Below are 17,646 nucleotides of genomic sequence, written 5' to 3' on the forward strand. Positions count from 1 at the left end.
AGGTGATGTGAGGATGTGTCCCAGATCATCTACTGGGTTGATAATAGAACCGGGACCATACAATTCACTGAATCCAAACCAGCCTCTTCATTTTATGGGTGAGGAGACCCAGAGGGTTTGGGAACTTGTCCAAAGCCATGTGGTTGGCCAGCCGAGGTCCTCTCTTAGAGCACAAGGAACCTTCTGGAAGAGGGGACAGCCGCTAGATGAGCAGTGAACAGAGCTGGGACCTCTCTACCTGTCTGCCTTGTGTTAGGGGCACTTGGAGCTGTTGAAATTGTCAGGCTCTAAAGTCAAGAAGGGGTGGATAGGCTGGACCGTGGGAATTGATGCGAGTTCGTGGAAAAGAACAAAATAACACAGAGGCGAGGTGGGAGCAGGGGAGCAGGAGCCTTAGAAAAAGGGAGTAGCTGAGAGACCAGGTGCAGCCTGAGCTGAGACGGATGAACGAGGAAAGAACCAACTCTTTTTTTAAATTTGAGCACTTGCTCCTCTGTGCCAGACGTATTATACAGGGTGGTTCATGAACTTCCCCTGAAATGACCCTATGGGGACGGGTTTTTAGTCCCCATTGGTAGGGAAGCCCTGCACTGTTCAGAGCCTGAACAGTGAACAGTGAACAAGACTGAAGTCAGCAAGAGGAAGAAAACGGACTTGCACTTGTACAGGATTCCCAAACCAGGTTCTTTCTAGTTAAGAAAGCTCAAAGGTGAGGACCATGGCTGGAGCGCTGGGGAACAGGGCCTCAGAGAAATGTTTCGTGGAGAAACGTGGAAGTCTGCTCTGAAATTTCCCCTGAGCAGACTCAGAGGTGGTGTTGTATCTGGGATCTCAGCACGAGGCTAGGCAGGGTCTGGGGTGTGGGGGCGGAGGCAGCCGGGTGGCAGTGGTCCCTCCATGCCTTGTTGCCTGGGGAGAAATTGCCATTTTACTTTCAATTAGGAGGGACACTGTGGTCAATCAGTAGCGCCACCAGAGGAAAATGGGCCCGGCCCAGCCCCGACTCTCTCCAATTATTATTAATGAACTTAGTCTCAGAGCCGCCAAGCTTTTTATATGCAAAATAGGCCTTTATGGGGCCACTGGCAAGGAGGACTCATTAAAAAACAAATCTCAGAGAGAATCTTACAGGGGAAGAGAGAGAGGCTTAACTTCCATCCCAGACCAGAACGGGTCCAGCCCCCAGGCGAAGATCCAGCTCACCACAGGAGGGTTTTGAAGGCCCCTAGTCCTAAATTCTCTGGGGGATCTTTCTGACCCACCACCCCATCCTAAGGTGGTCCTATCTGCCAGGGAGAACTTGCCTCTTTCATTAAGAGGAGGAAAGATGGCAGGTCAGCATCTGAGTTCTTTAGCTGCCAGTGCATCTGCTGACATTGAACTGTTATTTTTTCCTCTCCCTGCCTTGGTTTCTCCTGTGCGAAGTAGAAGGGATCCTTGGGTTGACTGAGAGGACTCTGAGATTCAGACACCCTCGCTGTATTGTTCTTGAGCTGCCGGATTTTCCTGTAGGACTTGGGGATGAGAAATCCCAACTCTACTCCTCTTAGTCCAAATACATCCCTAGATGCAGCTCCTCGGGCAAATGTGGGTTTCAGTTCAGTCATGAAGTTGTGTCCAACTGCGACCCCATGGACTGCAGCACGCCAGGCTTCCCTGTCCATCACCCACTGCCGGAGCTTACTCAAACTCATGTCCATTGAGTCGGTGATGCCATCCAGCCATCTCATCCTCTATCGTCCCCTGCTCCTCCTGCCTTCAATCTTTCCCAGCATCAGGGTCTTTTCTAGTGAGTCAATTTTTCGCATCAGGTGGCCAAAGAACTGGAGTTTCAGCTTCAGCATCAGTCCTTCCAATGAACATTCAGGACTGATTTCCTTTAGGATGGACAGGTTGGATCTCCTTGCCGTAGCAGGGGGCAAGGTCAGGCCTGTGCCACTTTTGGAGAGGGAGCGCTGCCATGGTCTCAGGGAGGAGGAAAGAGTGGAGTCAGGATGGGCCCAACCCCTCTGGCTCACCAGTCCCCACTTGGCATCAGTCTTCTCTCCTGAGTTCCCAGCATCACACATCTCCCACTCCGACCTGAACTTCATCCTTTTCACAAAATCGTTTGTCTTGTGTCCTGAGTTTTCATGTTGCCCGAGCAGAGGGGCTGAAATAGCAGCAGAGGTAAGGGCACAGGATGGACCTTTAGGACCCTCAGTCCACGTGGGACCTCAAGGTCCCGGAGACCCACATGCTCTTAAGCCTCAAGGCCAGAAGCAGGGTTCAGGCTCCATCCCTTCTCCCCACCTGCTGCTCCTCTCTATTTTATTTAGTTAAAACTGGGTCAGAACACACATATCATAACATTTGCTATCTTAGCCAGTTTTAAGTGTACAGTTTAGTGGTGGAAAAAGTGCATTCACATTGTTGTATAGCCATGACCACCATCCATCTCCAGAACTTTATTCATCTTTCCCAACTGAAACTGTGCACCCATTAAACACTAACTCCTCCTGAAACTCCTGTTCTATCTTCTGTCTCTATGCATGTGACTACCCTGGGTAGTCATGTGAATGGAATCATGTAGTGTTTGTCCACAGTGATTGGCTTGTTTCACTTGGCAGAATGTTTTCAAGATTCACCTATGACTTAGAGTGTGTTTAAATTCCCTTCCTTTTAAGGCTGAATCATATTCCATTGCATATCTATATAACATTTTGCTTATCCATTTATCTACGACGGCACCTCCATTGTTTCCACCTTTTGGCTGTTGTGAAGGATGCTGCCGTGAATGTGGGCATCAAGTATCTCTTGGAGACCCTACTTCCAGTTCTCTTGGATTCAAACTCAGATGTGGATAGCTGGGTCTGCTGCTCCTGGTCTGGCCTCTCTTCAGGTTAAAGGAGTGGATACCCTGGAGGAGAGGAGGGGCTTCGTTTAATGGGTCCTGGGGTGCTCCCCTAAGGCAAGGCTACAGGGTCATGGGAAAGAATGGAGGTGAGACCACCCTAATCATGGAATCAGGACTGGTTAGAGCCAAATGGGTCCTTGGATTCCACCCACTTGACAGATGAGGAAGTTGAGTCTCAAGTGGGGACGGATGTGTAATGTGGTCAGGCTTCCATAGCTTGTCAGAAGCTCAGTGGCTCTAGAGCTCTTCTCCCTCCAGTTTTCAGTGACTGAGGGGCTCATGTTTGCTTTCAGACCCAAGGGACAGAACTCCTGGGTGCCTGATTGCCTGGGACCCCTCCCATCAGGGTCTCAGGCCTTCCCTTGGCCTCTTTCTTGCCTTACTTTACTGAGGAAGAGAGCTGAGGTTGGGGATTTGAGAGTCTGCAGTGAGTCCATGAGGCAGCATCCTTATGAAGGATGTGTGAGCCTTGCTTTGACCATTGACCTGCCCAGAGCCATCTGTCTGGTGGGCCTGCCCCAAAAGAGTATCACGCTGGGAGGAATCTAGGCATGGAAAACACACCTGACCCTGGGCCTCACTCCTGCCCAGGCCAAGACTCTCTTTCAACCAGCTCCTGAGAATCCAGCCACATGCTAGTGCCCACGTCCCAGCTGGGCAGAGCGCCATGCTCCTTACTTGACCCCCTTCTGCCCCCAGCCCTCTCTGGACAGAGCTGATTGCCCAGTGAAAAGGGGCCCAGTGATCCACCTCCTCCATCCCTGAATGTGCTCAGAAATCAGTGGCTTGCCCCATCAGAGGGAGCTCAGTGTGTGTCTGCCGAGGGGCACTTCCCTGGGGTCAGATCATCCCTAGAGCTCAGGCAGAAGCTTTCTGGATTTCAGAGGTCTCTGGGGCTCATTCCAGAACATCCCCAAATGCCAGACTCAGCCCACCTCTGGAAGGTCCTCTCACACCCACCTGGGCCGTGGTCCAGACTGATGTTCTAGAGCCTCGATCCCAGGCTTCGGGGTCACTGCGGGGCTGCTGGCATGGGTCCTTTTGTCCCAGTGCTTGGCAGCCTGAAACCAAGGGAAAGGGGTTGGCAGCCCAAAATGAGACAGGACCCCTAGCCAGAAGAGTTCTGTCTGCCAGGGTAGAACCCTCACCCTTGAGAGGGGACCACTGGGAGTCTGGACCACAGGGGCTGGCGAGAGCGGGGTGGGGGTCGACCTCCGTGGGGAGTGCCTCAAGGACTCGGGACATGGGGTGCTCAGTCCCTCTGCCTGTCTGCTGGGGGCTGGGCGTGGGCAGCAGTGCAGAGGGCCCCATGTGGGGAGCCCCTGGGAGGGGTGAGATGATGTGGAACATCTGGGTGATGTCAGGGGCTCCTGCCCCTTGGGCTCCCTGTACCCCAGCTGAGCCTCGCTGTCTGTCCAAAGGACTGCCCCCAGCTGCTGCGTGTGGACAAGATCCTGGTGCCCGTGGAGGTGATCAAGCCCATCACCCTCAAGGCCAAGAACCTCCCGCAGCCACAGTCGGGGCAGCGCGGCTACGAGTGTGTCCTCAACATCCAGGGCAGCGAACAGAGGGTGCCCGCCCTGCGCTTCAACAGCTCCAGTGTGCAGTGCCAGAACACCTCCGTGAGTGCCCACTCGCACCTGCCCCTGCACCACCCCTGCCCGCCGCTCTCTCCTGGCCTCAGTCAGCTCAGCAGGGCAGGACTGCCCTCAACACCAGCAGAACTGTTTAGCTCCCCTCCCACCGCTTCTGCCAACCCTGCCGACCCAGACAAACTCACCACGCCTTTGCCTGCAGGTGTGACCCTGTCGTGGTGACCCGAGGGGCTAGGGGCCAGCCATGGGGCTGCTAAACACTGTCTGTGGGCTTAGATGTGTTTGCGGGGCTCTGTGCTGTTTCCTGAGAGGAGCTCTGGAAACTCTGGGCCCGGACTTCCTACCAGGGCTGACCTGAGGGTCTCATCTGAGCTCACAAAGGCCACCCCCATCAGCCTTTACAGCCACACAGAGGCTGTGTCCCAGCACATGAGGCCTCTGAGCCAGGCCAGCATCCACAAAGATGCTGAAACAGGAGGGAGCTGGCCAGGGCTGTGCTGCGGGGATCCACACGAACCCTGCCCAGTATTTAGAAATCCATATTAAATCCGTGCCGGACCAACTATGGCTCAGCTGCCCTCTACTGCCAACAGCCTTTGCCTGATCCCTGGTCACCACACAGTGTGCCCTAATGGGGCACCCCCTGCCTGTCTGCCGGCTCCCCCGATGGCCTTTGACCTTCTCTCTTTCTGGCTACTTCTGTGCACCCAAATGCTCAGAGACAAACAGTAGACTTAAACACTTGTAACATTTTCGAGCTATATGAGACCTACATTCTCCTTCACAGTACAGAAGAGAAACTGGAGGCCCAGAAGAAGGGGCAGGATTGGGTTTGTGGGGCTGAGAGTTGTACAATTTGGGGGACCTTCTTTAAGAATGAAATGCATCAATTCAAATGAGACACACAGGCAGGCCTTAGGATGGTCTGTGCAGGCTCGCGCAGGGCCCTAAAGCTGACCCTTAGGCTCCATTCACTTCAAGGTAACCCGTCAGGGCGTGATGGTCAAATCTGCTTCTGGTCCCCAGAGGCCCCAGGGCCAGCCACCCTTGCTCAGGGTCACACAGCTGGTGAGTGGCAGGGCCAGACCTGGGCACAGGGGTCCCCTCCCCTACCACACTGTGTGTGTCATTCATGCCATTGCTTCTGGGTACTTACAGGTGAGACTGTAATTAAGCATGTGACGTGGGACCAGGAGAGCCCCTGACAAAGCTCTTCCCGGGGCACCCCGCTCTTCCTGAAGGAAGCAGGCTAGGGGTGAACGGAGCTCCGAGGGGTGAACATGCTGGCCCCGGGTTGCTTATCATTTAGCAACTCCTGGCGATCAACCTCCCAACCTCTGAAACCCCAGATGTGTGCCCACCTCTCGTGTCTACATCTTCCTCCTCCCCAGTGGCCAGGCTGTGTTGCAGACTTCTGCAGCACCCCAGATTAAACCTGCAAGGGATATTAAATGCCTCCTGCTTTCTCATGAATCCTGAGGCCGAGCAGGCCCCCCAGGGTCCAGCTCAAATGATTCTCCCCAAATGAGGACATCCCGTGGGAAAAGTAAGCCTGAGTTCCACATTTGACCCAGCAGTAGGTTTTCAGGCTTTAGAGAAAACAGGCTTTTGTCCTCAAAGAAGCTGCCCCAGGGATCCAGATCCCAGAGGCGTCAAGAGAGAGGAAAGAGTCTGTGGCCTCTGAGTCACTGGGCTTCAGGGCCCTGTGCTAGACTGAGTTCTGTGGAATACAGGAAGCTACCCCAGGTAACAGCCAGGCAGGTCGGGGCCAGGTCTCCTCCTCTGTGATGCCCCTTCTGAGTCCCTAGTGCTGGCTAGTACCAGTGGGATAAGGAAAGGCACTGCTGACCCCCAGCACGGGCACCTGCTGGTCTGATGTTGAATTCTCGGGAGCTAAGAAATCACAGATCACTCAGCTGCTTGTGCGAGAATTTCTCATCCTAGAGCCTGATGCCCCAGGGCATGATGGTCAAATCTGCTTCTGGTCCCCAGAGGCCCCGGTCCACGGAGTCCTGCCCAATCGGCCAGCCTCCAGGGTACACGGGCTCAGGCACCTGCAGATCTGTCTCCAGAAGTTTGGAGACACCAGATCCATGGCAGAAATGTGACACTGGGGCTGGAGGCCTGGAGCCCAAGGCTCTCAGAGGAGGCGACTTTTAAGCTCCTGACCTTCCCCTTGCCGTCCCCTCAGGAGTGGGGAGGGCCTGCGCTGGCCTCTGGCCCCCTGGACTTGGGAATCCTCTGGAGGCCTCCCCACCCCCATGGACAGTCTCAGTGCCTCCGAGGCCCTGCTCCCAAAATAGCCTTTTTCCTCTTGCCTTTTTCACTTCAACACCCTAGTAAGGAAGGTAATGGGAGCATTTGTTTCTCTATCATTTTAAAGTCTTAGAAACTGAGGCAACAGGAGGTGTACCCCACAAAGAGTGAGTTCTAGGAGGGTCCAGGACCTGCTGAAATCACACAGTTCAGGAAGGCTTATCAGGAGCCTCTCTTTTCAGGGGGATCAGTGGGATCCCAGTTGAAATGCCATCTGGGCCAAGGTGGTGCTTACTGTCAAGTGACTTCCTTAAAAAAAGACAATTGGGGTCATTGTGAGTGGCAAGCCTCCCTTACCATTGTAATAGAAAACAACGTTCAGGGCGGGACAAGACCTGAGTATTTACTTATTCCTGTGACAGAAGCGGGGAGGGGATCTCCAAAGTCCAGAGAGGGCAGGTGACCTGCCCTAGGTCACACAGCAAGTCATAGCCGATTTAGAACTAAAGCCCAGTCTTATAACACACCCCTCATCAAAGGTTAGGCCAAAACCAGCTTTTATAAAGCACTTTATAAAGTAGGGTCTGCTCTGCCTCAGGGAGGATGGTGGAAGGAGAGTCACCGTTGTTTTGTTTCCTAAATGAGCTCTCTGGAGTAGGGGCAGGAGGAGAGAAGGTTCTAACAGAGAAACCAACCCCTGCCCCCACACCCTTGGTTTCTGATGGCAGAGACAGGAGGGTGACCAAGAGGTCTCAGAGGAGAGCAGAAGAGGAGAGATGGAAAAGAGAGACATGGGAACATTTTGCACGGGGTAACCCCAGGGCTGGTAGGCAGGCAGCTCACTTCCAGCCCACTATGTGGGGACAGGCCCTGGGCCAATCACCGTAGCCCTCGGGGGCCTGTAGGCGGAAAATCAGGGCAGCTCGCAGGCAACAGGGGGAGGAGGGAGCAACTGTGGGTGTTTGTGGCCTCCTTTAGACTATGGCTCCAGAAATGCCAAGTGCTGCTAAGAATAGCACCCAGTCCCGCCCTGCAGTCACTGGCCATCACGATAGTCAGTGGGCCGCAGAGGGCTGGAGGGCTGGCTGCACTGCAGACGTAAGGCCCAGCTTCCACCCGCCCACGGGGGCCTCACGACTCCTTGTGGTGCCCCAGTTTACTGCGTGCAAAACAAGGATGGGGAGACTGATGGGGGTGGGGTGACACGTTCCCGCTTCCTGCTTTACTGGAACACAGCTGGGAGTGTGTCTGCTGAGCCTCTGAGGTCCTGGAGATGGACGCAACACATATGCATTTGCGTGCGTGCTAAATTGCTTCAGTCATGTCCGGCTCTTTGTGACCTGGACTGTAGCCCTCTAGGCTCCTCTGTCCATGGGATTCTCCAGGCAAGAATACTGGAGTGGGTTGCCATGCCCTCCTCCAGGAGATCTTCCCAACCCAGGGATTGAACCCCTGTCTCCTGTGACTGCTGCATTGGCAGGCAGGTTCTTTACCACTAGAACCACCTGGGAAGCCCTGGCATCTTATGTTGGTGATAGAATTGATAGAAATTTCCACCAAAATATCTCAGACAGAGGAATGGCTGGAGGGAAGAATCTCCAAATTATACAGAGGTCCTCTCTTTGCTTTTAGAAGGTCGGGAAACTGAGGTTCACAGGGAATGAGTAACGTCATCTGTGAGCTGGGCCACCGTGAGCCAGCTCTTGATTGAGACACTTAACCTCCTGGCCCCTGGGAGCCTGAAACACTTTTCCTTCAGCTCTGGGCTTTGTGCAGATTAACTGCCCACTGATTACACAGAGCTGTATAAATGCTAAGTTGAGTGGAGGTGGGGATGTTAGGGGCTGGGAACCGGTGGTCCAGGCTCCCCAGCAGGCTGCTTCCAGAAGGATATAGGTCAAAGGGGAGGGAGGGCATCTCCAGGAAGCAGAGTGACTTCCCTGGAGACCTAGAGGGTGGTGGGGAACACTGCGGTTAATGATTTCTGTTAATATTTCAGAATTAAGGTCTCAGGAAGGGAAGGAGAAAGAGGAAGCAATGCCCAGAACTTCTGATCCTTAAAGCCTTATAATTTCTATTTTTTTTCAAAAAGAAAATGTGTGCATATACACACACACGTACACACACGTCTGAACACATGAGTGTTCTCATCTGCATATGTCTCCGTACGTACTGAGTGTCTGGCACATACACACTCAATGGGCACTGCTATTATTCCACATGAACATAAACGCAGGGAACACAAGTGTGTTTTTACACAGCACCCTTCAGTGTACCCACACAGATTCAAATACACCGTAATATGTGGGTGCCCATTCTCTGTGACAGGCACTGTACCGCCCAGAGCATCGGACAGTTGTCTCGAACCCTCCCGACTGTCCTGTGAGGTACGCACTGTGTGTAATTCCTATTTTTCACGTGGAGAACCTGAAACTCAGCTCCTCTGCCCGCATTCACACAGCTGGTCACTGTGGCGTCCCTTCACAGCAGTACACGTGTGTGCCCATGTATGCTCACGGGCGCACACACGTCTAAAAGCACAGGGGTGCACAGACCTCTCCTCACGTCCACACGCATGCCAAGATGTTCGTGCATGCAGACACTCCCGAGCACACGTGGGTGGTCGGTCTTGCCTAGCTCTCTTGGGGATCTCAGGTCCTTCTGCAGAGGGCCCTGAAGGTGCTCTTGGTCTTTGGCTAACACACCCCTGGGCCAGACCCAGGCCCAGACCTGAGTGGCAGGAACCTGGCTCCAGTGCGATTTAGGCACTGCCAGCATCCTTCCTAGAGGTCTGGGCGGCCTCACACTGGTTCTCACCATCTGTCTCCCACTGGGGTCTCAGAGGAGGGGGATAGGAAGGATGAGGCAGAGGAGCTTGGCCACAGGAGGAAATGGGAAGGGGGTATCTGGAAAGTGTTCTCTGCCTCCCCGACCCCCCAGTCCTCTCCTACACACATGCCCCTTGGCAGGCCTCTGTCTTCCTGCTGCTAGCAGACAGCGAGGAGCAGTGATTCTCTAGATTCTCTTTAGCAGCACCCGGCTTACTAGAGTGCCTCCCTGGAAGTGCTCCTGTCTCCAGGGATTCCGATTTAGCAGGTCTGGGTAGGGCTCTGGAATCTGCATTTAGTAGACCTCATTCCCCACCCCCGAGGCCCCCATGACTGATGAAAGCAGTCCTTTTTTTTTTTTTTTTTTAAGAAAACTCAGGGCAACTTGGAATGACCCACCCAGATGCAAAACACTTAACCTCTGGGGAGTTGATTACTAGCCTGCAAGGCAGAAAGCTTATGAATCATCAGCTGAGTTACAGGATGACCAAAAATATTCTCCAGTATTCTTTCTGCAGGAGTAGGAAGCTTTGCTTTATTCTACGGCTCAGCCCAAACTCTGACCCTGGCCCAGGAGTCATCTGTCAAGAGGGAGATTATGCAAGAGTGTGGATGGTGGTATAAACCACCACCACTGGGGGAGAAACACTGCATGTGGCTCCCTGGCCCAGGCATCATCAGCAAAGAGTTCGTGAAAACCTCTGGTGTGCTAGGGTAGAGCCTGAAGAAGGCTGGACACACACCCTGCTTGTGATTCTGTATGAGGACAAGGTCACAGCATGCTCATCATGGAGCACGCTCTGTTACTCAGGAATATAGGACAATTTCCCAGGTTAAGATAACATCTCCTTTAGAAGCCCCCACAGATAGGCTGCAGAGCAGAGGCCCCCAAGACCTTCTGCAGGCTGAGCATTCCAAGTTTCTGTGCTGTCATCCCCTCAGGGAAACAAAGCGTCAGCTGCCTGCCACAATAGCCACGCACATCCCCATGGCCCAGTCCCTCCAAACATAAACCGCGTTAAGAGAGCCTGCTGGCTCTGCAAACACAACTTCAGACCATGTCCCCTGGACGTAACTCTTCCAACAAATTGCCCACTCCCAGTGCCTCCTCCGCAGAAAACCTGTTTTAGCTTCAATCTCCCATCCCACCCCCTGTGGTGGGCAGAATCCAGTGGAATAATGAGAAAATCACCAGGTAGGATTGGAAGCACTACCCTGAGCGGGCAGCAAGTTCCTGCTGCCTGCCCTCCTTCTCTGGGAATGGTGAAGGGGATGCTGGCAGAAGGTAGATGGGGGCTGGCATGCTGGGGGCTGTACCGCCCACATCCCCGCCTCCCCGCTTAGCACCACAGTTCCTTGGGATAGACCCAGCCTGGGGCAGGGGCAGGGACATTAGAGGAGAGCTGGGTCAAGAAACAGGGCCTAGAGGCCTGGAACAGCTCCCCATCCAACAGACAGCGGCAGGGCTCGGGCCCTCTGCCCGATCTTGGAGCTTCTGGTGTCTTGACCCAGATTTCCAGGTTTGTGCTGGAAATCTGTGCGTTTCCCACCTCACCTCTGAGCTCTCATCCATCCTCTTCTGTTTAACCCCCAGCCACTCACCCCTAAAGAGAGCAGCCCCTTCATTTCTTCCCCATGTCTCCCCTTCTCTCCCTGCCTGAGAATTGATCAGGCTTGGCCAGTTCCCTGGTAAAGTACCCACCTCCCCTGAACATGTACTAGAAATGAAAGTTCCCGAATCGCATCGAGGGTCTGGCAAGGCCTAAAGGTCAGAACTCCCCACCTGGGCACCCAGTGGGAAGCAGTCTCCTCTCTCACCTAAACATCCAGGGGAAGGCCCAGCTGGCAGGAACAGACGTCCAGAGAAGGTGGCCAAGACTTCCTGTAGTCTGCTCCGTGAACCCACATTCCAAATGTGTGTCCCACCCAGGCCCGGCCCCTCCCCAGCTTAGCTTCTTGACCCCCTGCTCTGATCCCCTGAGACAGGCATTCCCACCTTGCTTGCACATGCGTGTATGTGTGTGTGCTTGAGTGTGCTTGCACGTGCACACACACATGTGCTTACGCAGTCTTGGCCTGTCCTGAGCCCCATGCACTCTTGTGGGCACCAAGCTGAACAATAGGCACGCCTCACCCCATAGAAATCTCTGTGACCAGCTTTCTCCTTTCTTCCCATCCTGGCTGCAGTATTCCTACGAAGGGATGGAGATCAACAACCTGCCGGTGGAGCTGACAGTTGTGTGGAATGGGCACTTCAACATTGACAACCCGGCTCAGAATAAGGGTACGGAAGGTGGGCCAGGTAGGCGGGCAGGGAGGAGCAGCTCCCATTCAGGGCGGTGCCATTCCGTGCCCACCCTCCACGCCTCCCCAGCACCACCACTGCTCTGTGACTGCTCCAGTGGGTGGGCAGCTCCTGGGAGTGCAGTGGAGGGAGCAGGGTTAGCAAGGAGCAGCTAGCTAACCGGGTCCCTGCTTATGGGGTAGACTTCACCTCCCAGCCATGTTCTTCTGCCCAAGCCGTTTTTGCATCCAAAAGGCAGAGGAGACAAGGCTGTCCGTGTCCCATACAGAGGCCAGGACTGCGTTCCCGGTCCATACTCCTGGCTGCCCCCGCCCTGCCCCCACATCCAAACCCCTCTTGTCCTCTGCCTGCAGTTCACCTCTATAAGTGTGGGGCCATGCGTGAGAGCTGTGGGCTGTGCCTCAAGGCGGACCCGGACTTCGAATGTGGCTGGTGCCAGAGCCAAGGGCAGTGCACCCTCCGGCAGCACTGCCCTGTCCACGAGAGCCAGTGGCTAGAGCTGTCGAGCACCAACAGCAAGTGCACGAACCCCCGCATCACAGAGGTGAGCTGTGCTCTGATGGGCCCTGTCCTGCCCCCTGGCTGGGCCCTGAAAGCCACGCCTGGCATGGTGGCCAGCACCCCACTGACCACCAGGTGCCCAACTGGCTGTGAGTAGCCTCGTTTTCCTGCAAATCTGCAGCAGCTCTAGGCTTGGCTCAGAGGCCCTTCCCACATCAGAGGAGGGCGAGAGCTGAGAGGGTGCAACTCAGCTGTCCTGTGGCATCTCCGTGTGCCAGGAAGGACTCGCAGTCCTCAACTCCCCTTCCTGGTCTCTAGGAGTCTTGATGATGAGCCTGTGACGCTTCATCGGCGGCAGCTCATTAAGCAGTCAGCCCATGAGCCCAGGCTGCGTGGGTGTCAAGGGCATGGCCAGCCCTGGAGAGGCAGAGGTCAGAGCAGAGAGGCTTCAGGGTGAACACAGAGCAAGACCTAAGCTGTAAGATGACAGAAACAGACTGGAGCACGGTGAGGAGGATGGACGGGACACAGGCAGCGTGGCCAGGAGTGGTGACGGGCAGGGCAGAGCTAGAGATGCAGATACTGGGGTCCCAGAGATCCCTGTGCCATCAGCTAATCCCAGCTAACTGTTGGGTCCCATGGCGCTAATTCATCGTATCTCCAGGCCTCAACTTGCTCACCTGTGCCATGGGTCTAAGCACCCACTTCCCAGCACAGGGACAGGGATTATATGAGTAAATGCATACAAACGCTTGGCTGACGCCCAGCTCGTAGGGATCTCATCACCTTCTTCCTCCTCGTTCATCATCGACATTGTCAAAATCATTGTTAAAGTGTGTATCTGAGCCCTTCACTGCCCTGGTGTCTTGACAGCCACACTCCCTCAGGACGACCCCCTAAGTTACCCCCTACCTGGATGGAATCCCTTACTCTTCTTGTAAAATAAGGAAGAGACATGCCTGTCTTAGTAACAGGACAGTGTCTGATATGTCGATTCCTGACGCCCAGGATTAAGCACATAGTAGGTGCCTCGGTGCTTTGTGCTGATAATGATAATGTCACAGCAGGGACAGACGGAAGAAGAGAAGGAAGCTCAGCCTGCCCGTCCAGAGTGAGTGGACGCTGGGCATCCAGCGCTGGGCAGTGTCACACACGCCCCATCTGCTACTCGAGCAATTGTTGCTGGTTGTTTAGTCGCCGAGTCATGTCTGACTCTTTGTGACCCCAGGGACTGTAGCCCACCAGGCTCCTCTGTCCAGGGGATTTCCCAGGCAATAATACTGGAGTGAGTGGCCATTTCCACCTCCAGGGGATCTTCCCAACCCAGGGGTCAAACCCAAGTAGCCTGCATCGGCAGGTGGATTCTTTACCCCTGAGCCACCAGGGAAGCCCACAGTTAGAGGCTGAACGTTTGTGTGGCGCTTTGAGTCTGTGGAAGAGCCGCCTGTCCTTCGCCACATCCGGGCTCACAGCAACCGTGCGGTGTGGTTTCCTAGGGCTGCCGCGACCAAGCGCCTTAAACATAGAAACACATTGTCTCTCAGTTCCAGAGCTGGACATTGAAATCAAGGTGTTGCGGGGTTGGTTCATTCTAAGGGGTGTGAAGGGAAGGGTCTGTTCCAGGCTCCTCTATCCACCTGCCGATGCAGGAGACGCGGTTCAATCCCTGGGTCGGGAAGGTCCCTGAGGTTGCAAAGAATCGGACAGGGCTTATCCACTAAACAACAACAACAACTCCTTGGCTTGTAGGTGACTGTCTTCTTCCTGTGTCTCTTCACATCGTCCTTCTTCTACGTGTGTCTCTGTGCAAATCTCTTTTTATGAGGACACCAGTCATATTGGGTTAGAACCCACCAAATGACCTCCTTTTGACTTGACTACCTCCATACAGACCCTTTCTCCAAAGGTCACAATTCTGAGATGCTGGGATTTAGGAACTTTGACATACGGATTTAGGGGGACACAATGCAACCCATGAATTGGGGGTTATTATCACCCTCTCCTACATAAAGATCAACACTGAGATCTACTCTGACCAAAGAATAAATCAAAGGAGTCCTGAAAAGCAGGTCTCTTGCTTGCTATCTTCCGCCCTACAAAGGCAGAAGAACATCCACTCATTCCCTGGCTCCTCCCCTCACAAGTGATGCAGGCACAGTAGGAAGGGGCTTGACTCCCGAGTGAGTAGCTCCTCCCTCAAAGCAGCCTCCGGGGCGTGGCCCCCGAGTGTGGGCCCTCCCCCACGTTAATGCCCCGCCACGTTCCCCACTTCACTCTCCACATCCCTGGTTTTCCAGATGTCAAGAGAGCTTCATTCAGTCCTGACTTCAGTCTCCTGCATGAGTCAGAATCTCAACAATAGTTCTCAAACCACGGAACAATACTTATGCATTTTACGTACAGAATTATTTGGAAAAGGCGGGCAGGTGGATGCCTCTGTCCCACCTCTACATGAGGGCCCCTCCTTTCCAGCCACCCTCTACCCTCAGAGCCCATAGCAAGAAACCATCCCCCGGGGCTGCCTCACAGGACTGCTAATGGTGTGTCTGGTGAAAAGGATGGGACTTGCTTTCTTCTTGGCCTGAGACCAAGAAAATCACAGGGAGGAGACAGCAAATGAAACAAATCTCCCTGCGACAAAGGCTATTTACTGGCTGCATACTGGTATCAGCCCTCTGGGAATCCCGGGCACCTGAGGATTGAGCCAGAGATAAAATTCCCTTTTCAGGACCGCAGACCAGAGCTGGAATATCATGCTGCTGCCGCTGCCAGGTGCCAGCGGCGCCTTGCAGACTGGCTGGGCAGGCATCTGGGGAGGACAGGGACTGCCCCAACCCACCCCCCTCTCTCTGGCCACCTTCCTCACACAGAACCAAGCCTGTCTCCAAAGAATCTGTTTTTTTCACTGCAGTGGGAATGTGCATGTGCAAACCCTTGCCCTCATGTATGCTCACTTACAGATCGCACACCTATGCATGTGAGAAGCAGAAGTGTTTTGACCTTTGTAGGTGAGCAGCCTAGAAAGCCCAGCAAAGCTGTTATTCCTTCCCCATCTCTCACCCTCCTGCCAGGATGAAATCTCCACTTGTAACCCTGGAAGGATAGAGAGAGTAGGTAATATTAAGAAGTACCCTATCTGGACTCCTCCAATTGTGATCCCGTTGACATTGACAAACAGCCAGGCGCTGGTGTTCAGTGGCACCAAGAATAAGAAATGGGCCCTTCTCTGGTCTGTCAGATGCCAGGAGAGGCTGGCATGGAGTGTCTTCTGCCATTCAGGTCACTACTGTGTGGGCTCATAATTAAATCACGTGACGTGTATGGAGTCCCCACCACAAAGCAGGCCCTTGGTTGTTGAATTCTAGCATTCCAATCGTGGGTTTTTAGCATCAGTGGTGATGTCTTAGGAGGGAAAGCCAGTCATTTTGGCCAAGTTTTTGAGAATAAAGTCTAAATTAAACCCATCTCCTTAGAAACCAAACCAGATAATGACAGAGGAGCTGTGACAAACATTTTTCTAACTCCAGGAAGATCCTTGGATAGTTGGGGTGTTCAATACAATTACAACTCAAGGAATAACTATGGTGCTATCACTAGGAAGTCCATGAGGAGAAGGGAGGCACCACTGTCTGTGCTCTCAGAGACTCAGGATCTGAAGAGGAGGGGGCAGGGGGATGGCAGTGTGAAGAATCAGACACAAACACTATGATGAAAAGAGCATACAAAGGTGTCCTAAAATTTCAGTGGAGAAAGACAGAGAGAGCATCTAGTGATGGGGAAGTGACTGTTGACAAGGATCTTGAAAGGTGGGTGGATGCCGTCGTGTGGGTTGATAGGAGGCTTGTTCATTTTCACTGAGAATGGAACTAACAAAAGCAATACTGCAGCTGCTGCTAAGTGGCTTCAGTCGTGTCCGATTCTTTGCGACTCTATAGATCATAGACCCCAGGCTCCTCTGTCCATGGGATTCTCCAGGCAAGAATACTTGAGTGGGTTGCCATGCCCTCCTCCAGGGGATCTTCCCGACCCAGAGATCAAACCTGCATCTCTTATGTCTCCTGCATTGGCAGGCGGGTTCTTTACTACTAGCACCACCAAATAAATGCCGCTGCTGCTGCTGCTAAGTCACTTCAGTTGTGTCCAGCCCTGTGCGACCCCATAGACCGCAGCCCACCAGGCTCCCCCATCCCTGGGATCCTCCAGGCAAGAACACTGGAGTGGGTTGCCATTTCCTTCTCCAATGTAGGAAAGTGAAAATTGAAAGTGAAGTCGCTCAGTCGTGTCCGACTCTTCGCGACCCCATGGACTGCAGCCCACCAGGCTCCTCTGTCCATGGGATTTTCCAGGCAAGAGTACTGGAGTGGGGTGCCAGTGCCTTAGGCTTTAATTCCAATTTCCTATGAATTACCCGGTAACATTGCAGATCACATTCTATCTCTTCTTCTGTGAAACAGGAAGAGGAACAAGGGGCTTTGAACCCTGTTCCTAAAACACCCAGACTATTCTTCCAGAAGCTCCTGCCCATCCACAGTCCCAGACCTGGGTGCCCTTGTGGACTTGAATTGGGTGGAGGGAATGGGGTGTAGAAGGGAAAGAGCCTCTTCCTGTGCCATCAGCAGGGGGGGTGATGCTCTGTTTTGGTATCAGATTATTGTGCTTCCTCCTTCCAGATAATCCCAGTGACAGGACCCCGGGAAGGGGGCACCAAGGTCACCATCCGAGGGGAGAACCTGGGCCTGGAATTCCGGGACATCGCCTCCCACGTCAAGGTGGCGGGCGTGGAGTGTAGCCCTTTGGTGGATGGCTACATCCCTGCCGAACAGTAAGTGGAGGCCTTCAGAGACATGGGGAGGGCAGGGATGAGAAGTTCATATAAATAGATGACTTACGCTGACATCTTCCCGGGTCAACAGTGGAGGCTCTTAGAGCTTATGGACAAAAGGAGAACGTCCCTCACCTTCTAGGGTGTGTGTGGTGGGGACTCCTACAACTCCCCAGCTCCTGAACTAGCCAGCTGCCACACTGGGGGAAGTCCAGAAAGGGGAAGGGGAGATGGCCAGGAGAGAAGGGAGAAATGATCATTAGCTCTTTGGGGTGTGGAGATGAGTAGGAGCAAGATGGATCAAAACCAAAATCTACAGTAGTGAGAGTTCAGTTCCTCCCCTTGACTCCCTCTGATGTCTCTAACTCCCCAGTCCTGTCCACTCTCTGTGGACTGAAGTCCTGTTATGAAAAAAGCTAGTCCTATGTGACCATCTATGGAGG

The 17,646-nt window shown here is 53.7% G+C and overlaps 1 protein-coding gene across 2 annotated transcripts in view; it reads left to right on the plus strand.

Annotated features, from left to right (window-relative positions):
• The window catches only part of PLXNA4 (plexin A4), a 480,156-nt gene that overhangs the window by 393,013 nt on the left and 69,497 nt on the right, over nucleotides 1–17,646 (plus strand). The window contains exons 10-13 of one of the 2 annotated variants that reach the window (XM_086395591.1): nucleotides 4,318–4,518; nucleotides 11,763–11,859; nucleotides 12,234–12,424; nucleotides 17,052–17,203. In XM_086395591.1, coding sequence (XP_086251717.1) covers nucleotides 4,318–4,518; nucleotides 11,763–11,859; nucleotides 12,234–12,424; nucleotides 17,052–17,203 — 641 coding nt within the window. Of the gene's footprint in view, nucleotides 1–4,317; nucleotides 4,519–11,762; nucleotides 11,878–12,233; nucleotides 12,425–17,051; nucleotides 17,204–17,646 lie in introns of both variants that reach the window. The other variant, XM_086395590.1, reaches the window with a different exon arrangement.

Source organism: Bos grunniens, chromosome 4 (genome assembly GCF_055505025.1).
Source record: "Bos grunniens cultivar Pamir isolate PY7600 chromosome 4, Bosgru_T2T1.0, whole genome shotgun sequence".
Lineage (NCBI taxonomy): Eukaryota > Metazoa > Chordata > Mammalia > Artiodactyla > Bovidae > Bos > Bos grunniens.